At 47.6% G+C, this 14,906-nt stretch overlaps 1 protein-coding gene across 2 annotated transcripts in view; it reads right to left on the bottom strand.

The window, feature by feature from the left end:
- The window catches only part of WDR86 (WD repeat domain 86), a 50,030-nt gene extending 42,950 nt beyond the window's left edge, over positions 1–7,080 (bottom strand). For both annotated transcript variants that reach the window (XM_073334633.1, XM_073334634.1), the window contains exons 1-2: positions 6,442–7,080; positions 3,763–4,092 (exon numbers count right to left, since the gene is read on the bottom strand). In XM_073334633.1, the coding sequence (XP_073190734.1) occupies positions 3,763–3,925 (163 nt within the window). In that variant the 5' untranslated portion in view covers positions 3,926–4,092; positions 6,442–7,080. The remainder of the gene's footprint in view (positions 1–3,762; positions 4,093–6,441) is intronic.
- Positions 7,081–14,906: the final 7,826 nt, after the last annotated feature.

The following is a 14,906-nucleotide window of genomic DNA, read 5'->3' as shown; positions in this document are numbered from 1 at the left end:
GAATAGATATGTGGACACAGTTGGCAACGGGCTTTGTTGCAAGGATAGGTTCCTGGGTTAGTGGTTCTGTTGTGTGGTGTGTGGTTGCTGGTGAGTATTTGCCTCAGGTTGGGGGGCTGTCTGTAAGCAAGGACTGGCCTGTCTCCCAAGATCTGTGAGAGTGATGGGTCGTCCTTCAGGATAGGTTGTAGATCCTTGATGATGTGTTGGAGAGGTTTTAGTTGGGGGCTGAAGGTGATGGCTAGTGGCGTTCTGTTATTTTCTTTCTTCGGCCTGTCCTGTAGTAGGTGACTTCTGGGTAATCTTCTGGCTCTGTCAGTCTGTTTCTTCACTTCTGCAGGTGGGTATTGTAGTTGTAAGAATGCTTGATAGAGAGCTTGTAGGTGTTTGTCTTTGTCTGAGGGGTTGGAGCAAATGCAGTTGTATCATAGAGCTTGGCTGTAGACAATGGATCATGTGATGCAATCTGGATGAAAGCTGGAAGGCATGTAGCTAGGAATAGCGGTCAGTAGGTTTCCAGTATAGGGTGGTGTTTATGTGACCATCACTTATTACCACCGTAGTGTCCAGGAAGTGGATCTCTTGTGTGGACTGGTCCAGGCTGAGGTTGATGGTGGGATGGAAATTGTTGAAATCATGGTGGAATTCCTCAAGGGCTTCTTTTCCATGGGTCCAGATGATGAAGATGTTATCAATGTAGCGCAAGTAGAGTAGGGGCATTTGGGGACGAGAGCTGAGGAAGCGTTGTTCTAAGTCAGCCATAAAAATGTTGGCATACTGTGGGGCCATGCGGGTACCCATAGCAGTGCCACTGATTTGAAGGTATACATTGTCCCCAAATGTGAAATAGTTATGGGTGAGGACAAAGTCACAAAGTTCAGCCGCCAGTTTATCCGTGACATTATCGGGGATAGTGTTCTTGGCGTCTTGTAGTCCATCTTTGTGTGGAATGTTGGTGTCGAGGGCTTCTACATCCATAGTGGCCAGGATGGTGTTTTCAGGAAGATCACCAATGGATTGTAGTTTCCTCAGGAAGTCAGTGGTGTCTCGAAGATAGCTGGGAGTGCTGGTAGTGTAGGGCCTGAGGAGGGAGTCTACATAGCCAGACAATCCTGCTGTCAGGGTGCCAATGCCTGAGATGATGGAGTGTCCAGGATTTCCAGGTTTATGGATCTTGGGTAGCAGATCCCCAGGTCGGGATTCCAGGGATGTGTCTGTGCGGATTTGTTCTTGTGCTTTTTCAGGGAGTTTCTTGAGCAGATGGTGTAGTTTCTTTTGGTAACCTTCAGTGGGATCAGAGGGCAATGGCTTGTAGAAAGTGGTGTTGGAGAGCTGCCTAGCAGCCTCTTGTTTATATTCCGACCTATTCATGATGATGACAGCACCTCCTTTGTCAGCCTTTTTGATAATGATGTCAGAGTTGTTTCTGAGGCTGTGGATGGCATTGTGTTCTGCACGGCTGAGGTTATGGGGCAAGTGATGCTGCTTTTCCACAATTTCAGCCCGTACACGTCGGCGGAAGCACTCTATGTAGAAGTCCAGTCTGTTGTTTCGACCTTCAGGAAGGGTCCACCTGGAATCCTTCTTTTTGTAGTCTTGGTAGGAAGCTCTCTGGGGTTAGTATGTTGTTTAGAGGTGTGTTTTTTACCTTCAGTCCTTTTGGTATGATGTCCATCTGTTTGCATTTGGAAAGAAAGATGATGTCTGTCTGTATCTGTATGAGTTTTTTCATGAAGTTGATAGATTTCCACTCCATACAGCTAAATTCAGTGCCTTGCATAATGACAGGTTTCAGAGTAGCAGCCGTGTTAGTCTGTATTCGCAAAAAGAAAAGGAGTACTTGTGGCACCTTAGAGACTAACAAATTTATTTGAGCATAAGCTCGTGAGCTACAGCTCACTTCATCGGATGCATTCAGTGGAAAATACAGTGGGGAGATTTATATACACAGAGAACATGAAACAATGGGTGTACATTGGTCAAACTGGACAGTCTCTACGTAAAAGAATAAATGGACACAAATCAGACGTCAAGAATTATAACATTCAAAAACCAGTTGGAGAACACTTCAATCTCTCTGGTCACTCGATTACAGACCTAAAAGTGGCAATACTTCAACAAAAAAACTTCAGAAACAGACTCCACGAGAGACTGCTGAATTGGAATTAATTTGCAAACTGGATACAATTAACTTAGGCTTGAATAGAGACTGGGAGTGGATGGGTCATTACACAAAGTAAAACTATTTCCCCTTGTTTATCCCCACCCCACCCCACCAGTTCCTCAGACATTCTTGTCAACTGCTGGAAATGGCCCACCTTGATTATCACTACAAAAGGTTCCCCCCCACACCCCCGCTCTCCTGCTGGTAATAGCTCTCCTTAAGTGATCACTCTTGTTACAGTGTGTATGGTAACACCCATTGTTTCATTGTCTCTGTGTATATATATCTCCCCACTGTATTTTCCACTGAATGCATCCGATGAATTGAACTGTTGCTCACGAAAGCTTATGCTGAAATAAATTGGTTAGTCTCTAAGGTGCCACAAGTACTCCTTTTCTTTTTGCAAATACAGACTAACATGGCTGCTACTCTGAAACCTATATTGTTACAGATATACTTATTGACAGGTATTTTAAAATAAATTAACAAAATAATTGAAACTGGAGTGTTTATATTGTGTTATTTTGACTAATAATATAATAATATAATAATATATGCTGAATTTTGAAATATTTTGAGCAGAATTTTTAATGTTTGGGCACAGAATTCCCCCAGGAGTAAATAGTGCTCTGACCATCATGTACTAGAGTAACAGTGAATAATTCACAAAAACCTCATTGTAGATGAGGCTTCACTGATGGGTTACGGTTGCGGCACCTTGGTTATGTTGTGGGTGAAGCTTGCAGTGGTGTTTGTTCTGTTGGCAGAGGGCTGTCAATATGGTGACTTTCACAACACCAAATTTATATGATTTTTTTCATTAAATATGATAAACTGTTTCATGTAGATTTGAAACTAGCCAACATCCTTAAGGGAGATTATGCGTGGGTAGAGCCCCAAACCCTAGCAGTAAGTAGGCCTGGTTGTGAATACACCCAACCCTTATTGAGTGGATTGAAAAAGAATTATAATCCTAAAGGGGTATGCAGGAAGTTATCTAAAGGGCAGCTTTTACACTGGAAATTCAAGATTTCAATTCACAATCCCCTCCTGCAGGCTTTCTGCATTCTTTAATCGTTTTGAGGTTAGTCTAGGGATTGTGTACGAAGATGTAAATCTCATTAAACAGGCAAAAACAATTTCAGAAGTAAAAGCCTAGCAGTTTGCATTAGACACATGGAAATGTTTTGTTCTACTGAAGAAAATCCCATTGTTCACTGAGGCCTGTTTCTCAACTGTAAGGTCAAGAAGTTCTGAATAAAAAAAAAAGTCTCCTGGAAAAAGTGAAGATTTTAAAAGAAAAAAACAGTTACACTTGGGTGAGCAGCTGAGGACTGCAGTGAGGAAGCAGAAGTTAAATTGCTGTGTTCTACTCCAGAGGCCAAGGGATTCCTCTGTGCGGTAACATTTGTAACTTGCTTTGGGATGAAAGAGCTTCTAGTTAATATTACTCTTACTGATTCTTAAGCACGATATTTGGCCACTCAACCTGCTCCAGAGACTGGAGAAGATGGAACATGCTGTGTCAGGTTTGTCCCATACCTTAGAATAAACTGTACTTGAACTCAGAACCTAGATAAAAGGGACACATACTGTACCTTGGAAGTGGCCATGGCACTGGCTATCTGCAGTGCTCCAGAGACGTGCAGTGCCATCTTCACTGCCCGTCAGCAGGTGCTGCCCGTCTGGGCTCAGACTGAGCCAGTTGATGCCTCCTCGGTGATCAGAACAGACCTTCAGTGCCGAGCCACTGCTCCCCATCCTGCTGGCCTCAGCACAGGCCCCAGCAAAGGCAGAGGACCCAGACAGGGGTTGACTCACTGATTCCACACCACTTTAGAAAGGTAGTATGAGCCTGCAGCGGGCTCCCAGAGACCAACTTCAGCCATTACTATGGCCCTGAGAAACCAGCAGGCTAGCCTAGTCCCCTGCAAAAATGCACAAGGTCACAGAACAGGACACACATCCATCCTTAGCATGGATAGTTACCCTTTTCCCCTCCCCTGGTCAGGACATATTAAACTAACTGATCCTTGACCCTTCATGAGTAAACATGGGAAATGCAGCAATTCTCACTGCTATAGGCATGGGGCTGAATCTATGTTGCCACCCTGCCCCGCACACTTTATTCTGGTTATAAGAAAGGGCTTGATTTTCTGCAGTAAAGAACACTGGTAGCTCCCACTTCTCCCTCTGGCTGGCTGTAGTGTCCATAATCTGGTGTCCTGACCACCCCAGAGGATTCTAATGTACCCTTGAAAGGTTTAAAGCCAGGTCTGACTAAACACAGGGGATTAACACCTTAAAGCAGCACAAAACCCGGCCCTGAACAGAAAATACCCCCCACCCCCCGGACAGAGATCTGTCTCTTCTACAGTTTGCAAAACATGTGTAGCTTGTCATGCCAATGCAGTATTATCAAACTGACCTGACTGGACATGATGTCAGCCCAGGGACCCTTACCCTGGCCCCACAAAACCTGCCCTTTCTAAGCACAGCTCTCTCACACCCCCTTGGGAACTAACTCTGCTTTTAGCCCTTATTCATCACCTTCATGCCAAGTCCTGAGCAGACACATTGGAAAAGAGGTTATATGCCAAAGAGAGCAGTGAGAATGCCCACACCACCTCCTCTCACGTCCTAGGAGCAGAGGCCAGGGCAGGTTTGTTCCCTGTGGTACAGTTCCTAGTATTGCTATTCAGTGCCCCTCCTCTGCGGTACAGGCCCACAGGTTTCTGCCTGCACCTCCCACCGAGGGGAGATGGAAACCAGGCAAGGGCTCTCCCCTCTTTCCCTGGATTATATCCTCACCTTCCCCAACCCCCCAAAAAACCTCAACCTCTGTGTAAAATCAAACAGGATGATAAACCCTGAATGGTTCCTGCCATCAGAGAGCAAACCCCTCTCCATGCCCATCGCTGTGCTCAGCCCCCGCCCCTCCACCGCCTCCTGCCCCCAGGAGAGAGAAAATCCCCACCCCCATCTCTGTGCTCATCCCCTCCCACCCCATGGCTGTGCTGCTCTCCTTCTGCCCTTCCCCCCAACAAGGCGGAGCCCCCTCTCAGCCCCCCCCATAGCTGTGCTGATCCCCTCCTGCCCTTCCCCACCCCCAGGGAGGAGCCCCCTCCCAGCCACCCCCCCCCATGGCTGTACTGATCCCCTCCTGCCCTTCCCCACCCACAGGGGGGAGCCCCCCCCAGCCCCCCCCCATGGCTGTGCTGATCCACTCCTGCCCTTCCCCACCCCCAGGGAGGAGCCCCCTCCCAGCCACCCCCCCGAAGGCTGTGTTGATCCCCTCCTGCACTTCCCCAACCCCAGGGGGGAGCCCCCGCAGCCACCCCACCATGGCTGTGCTGATCCACTCCTGCCCTTCCCCACCCCCAGGGGGGAGCCCCCTCCCAACCACCCCCCCCATGGCTGTGCTGATCCCCTCCTGCCCTTCCCCACCCACAGGGGGGAGCCCCCCCCAGCCACCCCACCATGGCTGTGCTGATCCACTCCTGCCCTTCCCCACCCCCAGGGGGGAGCCCCCTCCCAACCACCCCCCCCCATGGCTGTGCTGATCCCCTCCTGCCCTTCCCCACCCCCAGGGGGGAGCCCCAATCTGAACTGTTCCCCACCATGCCTGTGCTGCTTTTCCCCTCACGCCTCCTTCTTTCCCAGAGGAGACCCCCTCCCATGTTCCCCCCTAGAGAGCAGGGGTCCCTCCCCCATGGCGGACCGGTGCTATCTGCCTCGCAGCGATACCTTCCGGCTGTGTGTCCTGAGCCCCCCCCCCCCCCCCCCCCGCCCCCCGCATGCCAGCGCCGCTTCTCTCCTGCCAGACACCCCCCCCCAGGACAGCAGCGTCCCCCTCCCCCACGTCTGTGCTGCTTCCCCCGGCCCCCTCCCCCCACGTCTGTGCTGCTTCCTTAACACTCCTCTCCCCCTTTGTCTCTGCCGCCCCCTCACAGAGGTGCCCCCCCCACTGGCCAACCCCCAGCAGCTGCTCCCCCCAGGGCTATTTTGCTCCTAATGCCCCCAAGCACCCACCCTTCCCCAAATAGTGCAGCCCGACTCCCCCACATACGACCCCCCATCTATGTTGTTTCCTTTGACACTCCCCAGGGAAGGAAACACCCCCTCCCCCCCTCCCCAGAGCTGGACCGTCTCCTTGTCACCCCAGCTCTTCCCCTCGCCTGTGCTTCCACCCCAGCCCCATGCAGGACACCCTCCCTCCCGCCGTGTCTGTGGTGCCCCCCCCCCGCCCCCGCTCACCCCCAGTCCCGGTTTCTGACCTCATTGTAACCCGCCAGGGCGGGCGAGGAAGATCCCGCGTCCCGGAGCCTGTGGGGCAGAGGCACCCACTTGCTGGAGAAGAGCGGAAAATAAAGCGCCCCCGGGGGGCTCGTCTGCGGGGGCGGGGGGGGCCGAGACACGTTCCCGCAGCCGCGAGTTTTCTCCTTTTAACCAAGGGACTTTCTCCCCGCCCCAAGGGAGAGGGGCAGGGAGAGGCACCGAGCCTCGCGTGCGGACAGACCCACGTCCCTGCCTGCGGAGGGGCAAGGGGGCAACCTGGGGCGAGGAGCCCCCCCGCCTAGCAGTCCCGGGAACCCTCCACGTTCCCACGCGTGGGTCCTGCTGGGAAGATGCTCGTGGGGATGGTCCTTCGCCCGGGCTTAGCCCCCGGCGCTGTGGCCGCCGCTGCCGTGCAGGGAACAGCGCTGCGAAGAGGTCGGATTCAAGAGGTTTCACGTTCAGCACGATGCCTTTTGTCCGGGTCCCGGCCCCCCTTCAGCTGCGCCCGGCTGAAGAGCTTCATCTGGGCTTCGTGCCGAGGCCCCCACAGGCATCCCCAACCCATTCGCTCTTCAGCCCCTTCCAGCGCCTTCGCCCTGGTTCTCATTAACGCGGTGGTTCAGAGCTCAGCTTGTCCGTCCATCAGCTGCGCAGGGGACCACACCACCCCCCCTCAGGCTTCCCCTAGGTCCTAGAGGAAGTTGTCTTCCTCACGAGACTTTTTTTTTTTTTTTTTTTAACACGTCTCTAGCACTTTCCATACTAGGAATCCATGCACTGGTTGCCTCACAACACCCCTGTGACACAAGGAAGCATTCTTTTTCTTACCGTGCCCATAGGCCCCCAACTAAGATCAGAGCCTACTGTGTTGGGCACTGTATAAATATGTAGAAAGAGACCGTCCCAGCACCAAAGAGCTACAGTCTTAGGCCATGTCTACATTAGCACTTATGCCGGCAAAACTTTTGTCGCTCAGGGGTGAGACAATTCCCCCCCCTCCCCCAGTGGCATACATTTTGATGAATGTATCCAATGAAGTGAGTTGTAGCTCACGAAAGCTTATGCTCAGATAAATTTGTTAGTCTCTAAGGTGCCACAAGTACTCCTTTTCGTTTTACATTTTGCTGGCATAAGCAGTGCTGTGTCATGGGATGGCATCCCTAGCCTGTGTTTACCAGAAGCTGGGACTGGGTGACAAGCATAGGGTGTGCTCAGCACACACCAGCCATGGTTGTTTGGCAGGGCCATCAATCAGTTGTTTTGCGGCTGGTGGAAGGTGCTAGAGGGAGGGCAGAGAGCAGTGATTGGCGGGTGAGGGGCTGGAGGGAGGGAGCACAGCTGGGGCAGGAAGAGGCGGAGTGAGGGTGGGGCCTCTGGGGAAGGGGCAGATTGTGGGCGTGGCCTTGGGGTGGAGCAGGGGTGGAGCACCCACCAGGAAAAATAAAAGTCAGCACCTCTGGTTAAAGCAGATGGATCACTTGATGATTACCTGTTTTGTTCATTCCTTCTGAAGCACCTGGCATTGGCCACTGTCGGAAGACAGGATATTGGGCTACATGGAGACTTTGGTCTGATCCAGTTTGGCCATTCTTAAGTTGGTGGGAGACACTGTCCGGCCAACATAGCTACCACTGCTCATTGAGCTGGTTTTATTATGTCGACGGGAGAGCTCTCTCCCATTAGCATAACACGGCTACACAAGCGATCTTACAGAAGCACAGCTGTGTCATACAGCTGTGCCACTGTAAGCTTTTAAGTGTAGTCATGGGGAGAGAAGGAGAAACAGAGATACAGAAAGGTGAAGTGATTTGATCCAAAAAGTCACACAGCAGGTCAGTGGAGCAATCAGGAACAGAATCCAGATTTTTATGTAACAAATGGGCAACTGAGATGCAGAGGATAAATGACTGCCCAAGTTCACTCAAGACGTCTGTGGCAGAGGTGGGAACTGAATGCATTTCTCCTGACTCCCAGTCTTTTTAAGCCACACAACCATCCTTCTGGTGCTAGGCAAGATCTCCAAAATACTGTCGGGGGCAACCCACTTTATTATTGTGATTGTATTTAGTGACAAAAATACACTAGCCATTTTACAGATACATCAGAAGATAAGTTCCCGGCCCCAAAGGGTTGCTATCTGTATAAATTATTCCAATGTAAAGAAATGCACAGATTAAACATACTTCAGAAGGAATCATATTCAGTGCAGCACATTATGGCTGACACAAAACAGACCTAATACATTACGCCCACAAAGAAGAACATATGGTTAACTTCTGCTTCTTCTGCTCTCAGTTAGTTACAGTAATGTAAATCTGGAGCAACTCACTGAAGTTAATGTTAAGTTACAACAATGTAAGCCTGATGTGAAAGCAGAATCAAGCCTAATGGCCGTTTTCTGATGACACACATTTCAACACATTCACCAGGACCAAAACTGGGACCCAATTTTTTTTAAATGACCAGTGATTCTGGATGCCCAACTTGAGGGCTGATCACTAGTCCTCTGAAAAATCAGGCCTCTTTAACATGTCTCAATTTGAGAATCCAAAATTCAAGACACCCCAAATCACTAGTTACTTTTGAAAATTTAAGCCTGACAATCTTTTGGGCTAGGTATAGTTGCAGAAGGTATCCCAGGTTATGGGGAAGCACTGCTTTACTATACTGCTGCAGTGTGGATGCAAGGATAAATTCAGGTTCCAGGCATAGACACACATTTTCATTACACAAGTATAAATCTCCTGCTTAGACTGGGCCATAGGGGATCCCTCTGTTATATCTCAGGTGGCCATGTTTTGGCTTTTGGTGAGCCCTTGGGTGTAGAAATTGATCTGCCACTTCCTATTTTGAAGAGACATTTCAAGGCTCTATTTCAAAGGTGGTTTTCCCCTGTGATCATTATTAGTTGTGATGGATAAAATGTTCAAAATTGTCCAAGCTTTTGAACATTTTGCCCTATTTTTATTACCTTCCCCCAGCCCCTTTCATCTTTTTCTATTGCTTTTATCTGTTTGATTTTTAGGATTTATTATATTTTATTGTATTTTGTTTGTATACCACACTGCAAGGGAGGAGCAGGAAAAATATCTGTTTGGTTTTGCTATTTAAGGCCCTGATCCTGCAATGAGCTCTATGTAGGCAGATTCCCTCCCTCTTGCTCAGAGCCCTGTTGAAGTCAGCAGGGATCTTCAAGCAAAGAACTCACTGTAGGTTCAGGGGCCAAGCTGGTAAGAGTTTTTAATGCAGATCAGATATGCCTACAGCCTTTAGACGTGGGTTTCTTAATGTTTTTTCTGGAGGGGACAATTGTACCAGGGCCCCAAGCTCAGGGTCCCGTCCCGTCCCCCCCCCCGAACATCTGTAACTGGGGAGGAATGGAGGTTAAATGGAATGGGATGGGGTAGGCCCCAAATTTCTCTGAAGGGCCTGTGACTGGCTCACTCCCCTGATCCTAACCAGAGAGAGCAGGATCTAGGAGGATACTATAATTGGCTGGGCTCCTCCTCCCCCACAGACACAACAGGATTGTATGGGTGGAGAGGCCTCTGGTAGTGTATTTTCTTCTGACTTGTGTGAAAGCATGATCTTGCCTGCCTGAGCTTGCTTCCTTCTAACACACAGAACAGGCTTCCAGCCCCAACGTAAGCTTCATTTGGAGCAGCACTGAGGTAGACTCAGAAAAATAGCATTTTACCTCCTTAGCTGTACTCTGTACAAGATTTGAAAATGTTGGACAAACTGCTACTCTTTGTTGATGTTATTCACTTTTATTCTGAGCAGAAGAGAGGGGAAGAGATTATTGCCCCCCTCCTTATTTATATGAGCCAAATCCAAACCTGGTGTAAGCAGATGGAACGACCACGGACAACAAAGGCTCTTTTGTTACATCAAAGGAGCAGAGCCAATAATGCTCTAAAGTAGTCAGTACTCAAGGCTCCTCTCACCCAACTAAAAACAAAAGAATAAAGTGTCTAGCAATACAAATGAACTTCCCTAGAGGATTAACCCCCTCAGCAATCCAGCTCTCTCTCTACACATTCCAGCAGAGAGGCTTGTCTAGATACCAGCTAAAAACATCTTTCTACTGCATCCTATCACTCTGCTTTCTAATTCAAGCTGTCAAACCTAATCCATGTCAGAACTGCTAACAATTAAATATTACCTCCCTTCTTCCCCAACCCAAAAGATTTCACAAGCCAAGCAAATCTCTCATGGAACAGCTGCCAGGACCCAGGAGACTGGTAATGGCATATGACACCTTCCACACTTAGCTCACTCTCTTGACAGCAGCCACATCATGTTAGTGAATGAAAATTGTTACCTTCTGAGGTGTGTTAGGTGGAGTCTCCACTGACATAGCCCCTCAGCAGTGAGGTCTGGTCTAGGCTAGAAAAGTTGCACCATCGTAATTACATTGATTTCAAATCACTCTAGTCACGCTGGTTCAAACCCCTAACGTAGATGCACTTAAACCAGTTTCTATCTTGCTAAAACTGGCTTAAACCTTGTTTAAATTGGTTTTGCTTAATTTAGTATGTTAGCAAGAACTAAATTGGTTCAAGTGCATTAGGAATTTGCATTGGTGAAACTTCTCATGGACCAGGCCTTAGAGATGGTTCTTATAGATAAGAGAAGAGGCATATTGGTTGAGCAATAAGGAAAACCCAGCTCCGTATTTGCTTTATAAATGCCAGTTCCTTAATTTCTTGCACCATCAATTCAAATCCTTTTACCAGCATTAAATTCACTAAAAACTAAGGAAAGAAATAGTAACAATCTCTGTAGGGCCTCCAACCACATCAAACCTCTAACAGAAACTGCTCTTCCTTCAAGCCCCAGTGGGATCTGAAAATATTTGTAGGTCAAGAGTGTGGACTCACCTCAACTAATATGTGGAGCAAACGTTCACATTACTATGCAATGGCATAGGGAATGTAGATCAGGAACTTCTGATCTCCCTCTCCCATAACACAAAAATAAGGAGACATTCAATGAAAGCCAGCAAATTAAAAATGATAAAAGGGAATACTTTTTAGACAATGCATAATCAGATTGTGGAAGTCATTGCCACAGGATGTTGTTGAGGTCAAGAACTTAGCAAGATTCAAAGAGGGAGATATATATATATATGGATAACAGGAATATCTATAGTAATTTTATGAGATACCAAAAAAAGTACTAGAAAGGATATAAAACCTCATGTTTTGGGGCGTAAACCAGTCTCTAACTATTAGGGCTTGTCTTCACTACCGGGAGATCGACACTGCTGCAATCAATGCAGCAGGGGTTGATTTAGTGGGTCTAGTGAAGGCCCGCTAAATCAATGGCAGAGCACTCTCCAGCTCCCTGAGAAGATTAAGGTAAGTCGATCAGAGAGCATCTCCTGTCGACGCAGCTCTGTGAAGGCACCAGGATAAGTCGACCTAAGCTACGTCGACTCCAGTTACATTATTCATGTAGCTGGAGTAGCGTAACTTAGGTCGACTTACCCCGGTCATGAAAGCAAGCCCTTAGAGGGGTTAGGAGGAGATGCTCCCTCTGCTGGGCAGATTATCCCATATTTGCCTGGTACAGGGTTTCCTGTACTTACCTCTGAAGCATCTGGTGAGAGACAGGACACTGGACTAGGTGGACCACAGATCTGGTCAAGTACGATAATTCTTAGGCTTCTGTACAGTCACTCTGTCCAGGTTCTTTGCAGGTAGGCATGCCCCAGCTTCCTCATGAGCCTTGCTTGAGTAGAATAGTTTTGCAAATTCCATGCACAGTCTAGCAGGTTAAAGCCCTGTTGGAGACAATTTCAAAGACTAGGATTTCCTGTCAGTATTCACAAAGGCCCTTCACTTTTTTTGATGAACTCTAAAGAAGTAGTTCCCAACTAGTGGTAGTTTTTATCACTGGTATTCTAGGTTCCTTCTCCCTATTTTAATGATTTAAGTTATCTGCTAAACTCCAGCACTCCACTGCTACACATGCCACACACTAAAGGGATTTAAAACTAGCTGATAGGTCTCCAAAGGAACCGTAAATCAGGCATCATCATCAAGCAGGTTGTTTCCAGTGGAGTCCTGCAGGCAGGGCCAGCTCCAGGCACCAGCGAACCAACCTGGTGCCTGGGGCTGCAAATGTAAAGGGGCGGCAGGATGTCGGGCTCTGGGGCGGCAATCCGCCCTTGGCGGCGGCAGGAATTCGGTGGCCACTCTGTCACAGTGCTTTTCGCACTCGGCGGCAATTCGGCAGCGGGGACGCGACTTCTTCTTCCTTAGAAGTTTTTAAGGTTAGGCTTGACAAAGCCCTGGCTGGGATGATTTAATTGGGGATTGGTCCTGCTTTGAGCAGGGGGTTGGACTAGATGACCTCCTGAGGTCCCTTCCAACTCTGATATTCTATGATTCTTCTTTGGTCGCTGGGGGCAATTCGGCAGCTGCACCATCACACCACCTCCATGTTTGGCGGGCAGGATTCCGCCTCCCCATTTGGCGGCAAGTTTGAAGTTTTTTTGCCACTTGGGGGGGCAAAAATGCTGGAGCCGGCCCTGCCTGGAGGCATCTGTTTCTGGCCCTACACGAGTTAACACTTTTATCAATGACCTGAAAGAAAACATAACATCATCACTGATAAAGTTTGCAGATGACACAAAAATTGTGGGAGTGGTAAATAATGAAGAGGACAGGTCACTGGTTCAGAGCAATCTGGATCACTTGGTAAACTGGGCACAAGCAAACAACATGTGTTTTAATATGGGTAACTGCAAATGTATGTATCTAGGAACAAAGAATGTAGGTCATACTTACATGATGGGGGACTTTATCCTGGGAAGCAGGGGTCTGTGGTGGATAATCAGCTGCATATGAGCTGCCAGTGCGACACTGGCTAAAAGAACTAATGCAATTCTGGGGTGCATAAACAGGGGAATCTCAAGTAAGGGTAGAGAGGTATTTTACCTCTGTATTTGGCATTGGTATGACCACAGTTTTAATACTGTTGATAGAAGTTATGGTGCCCACAATTCAAGAAGGGTTTTGATAAATTGGAGAGGATTCAGAGAAGAGCCACTAGGATGATATTACCAGCAGGAGAGTGGGTTTGTGTGGGGGGGAGAGGGCGAGAAAACCTGGATTTGTGCTGGAAATGGCCCAACTTGATTATCATACACATTGTAAGGAGAGTGATCACTTTAGATAAGCTATTACCAGCAGGAGAGTGGCATGGGGGGAGGTATTTTTTCATACTTTGTGTGTATAAAAGATCTACACTTTCCACAGTACGCATCCGTTAAGTGAGCTGTAGCTCACGAAAGCTTATGCTCAAATAAATTGGTTAGTCTCTAAGGTGCCACAAGTACTCCTTTTCTTTTTGCGAATACAGACTAACATGGCTGCTACTCTGAAACCTAGAATGATAGAAACCATGCCTTATAGATATTGAGCTGCTTGAGTCTATCTATTTAGCTGAACAAAAAGAAAGGTAAGGAGTGACTTGATTACAGTTTATAAGAACCTACATGGAGAACAAATATTTAATAAGGGGCTCTTCAGTCTAGCAGAAAAAGGTATAACACAATCCTATAGTTGGAAGTTGAAGCTAAACAAATTCAGACTGAAAATAACTTAAGTTGTAAATTTTTAACTGTGAAGTTAATTAACCAGTAGGACATTTTACCAAAGATTGTGGTGGATTCTCCATCACTAACCATTTTAAAATCAAGCTGGATGTTTTTCTAAAAGATCTGCTCTAGGAATTATTTTTTGGGAAGTTCTATGGCCTGTGTTATACAGGAGGGCAGACTAAATGATCACAGTGCTTCCTTCTGGATTTGGAATCTGTGAATCTACCTAGCCATGTGAGCACTAACTCTTGGTGCTTGGTCTGCTTCAAACTCCAGTCTAGTAACTGTAAGAGCAGAGTCTGGAGAAGCACAGATTCCCAGGCAGATGAGAGCTGACCTGAACAAGAGACCATGGGTTTACTGGGTGCTACAAATGAGGTCTTTTAAGATCTGACCCAAAGCTCACTGAAAGCAATGGGAGTCTTGCCATCAACATCAATGGGTTCAGACCCTTAGTATGTTGAATGGATAGAGTTGCCCCAATAGTTTAGGAACTTCTGCTGTATAGTAGACTTCTCTCTCTGCTAACAAACCAATTATAATTTCCAAGAAACTTTCAAGATTATTTTTCCTGACATATAGCCAGTTGTGATCACAGCTGTTCCAGGAAAGGTTATTGCCATCAGCTTCTTCCATTCTATTCTCTGCTAGGACAGGCAGCAGACTTCCCTGCAATATTATTGTATTTCTGGAATGTTACAAAATAACTCAAAATTACAAAACTTTACAAAATTACAAAATATCCTGGAAAAAAACCCTCATTCAACCCTGTTCTACTTTGATAGGAGTCCTCGCTTTCCTTCCAGACAGTAAACTGGCCTCTTGCCCAGACCATATATCTCTTATGACAGT

Source organism: Lepidochelys kempii, chromosome 2, assembly GCF_965140265.1.
Source record: "Lepidochelys kempii isolate rLepKem1 chromosome 2, rLepKem1.hap2, whole genome shotgun sequence".
Classification (NCBI taxonomy): Eukaryota; Metazoa; Chordata; order Testudines; family Cheloniidae; genus Lepidochelys; species Lepidochelys kempii.
Note: the sequence above shows the minus strand (reverse complement) of the source record. Positions and strands in the feature narration are given on the sequence as shown.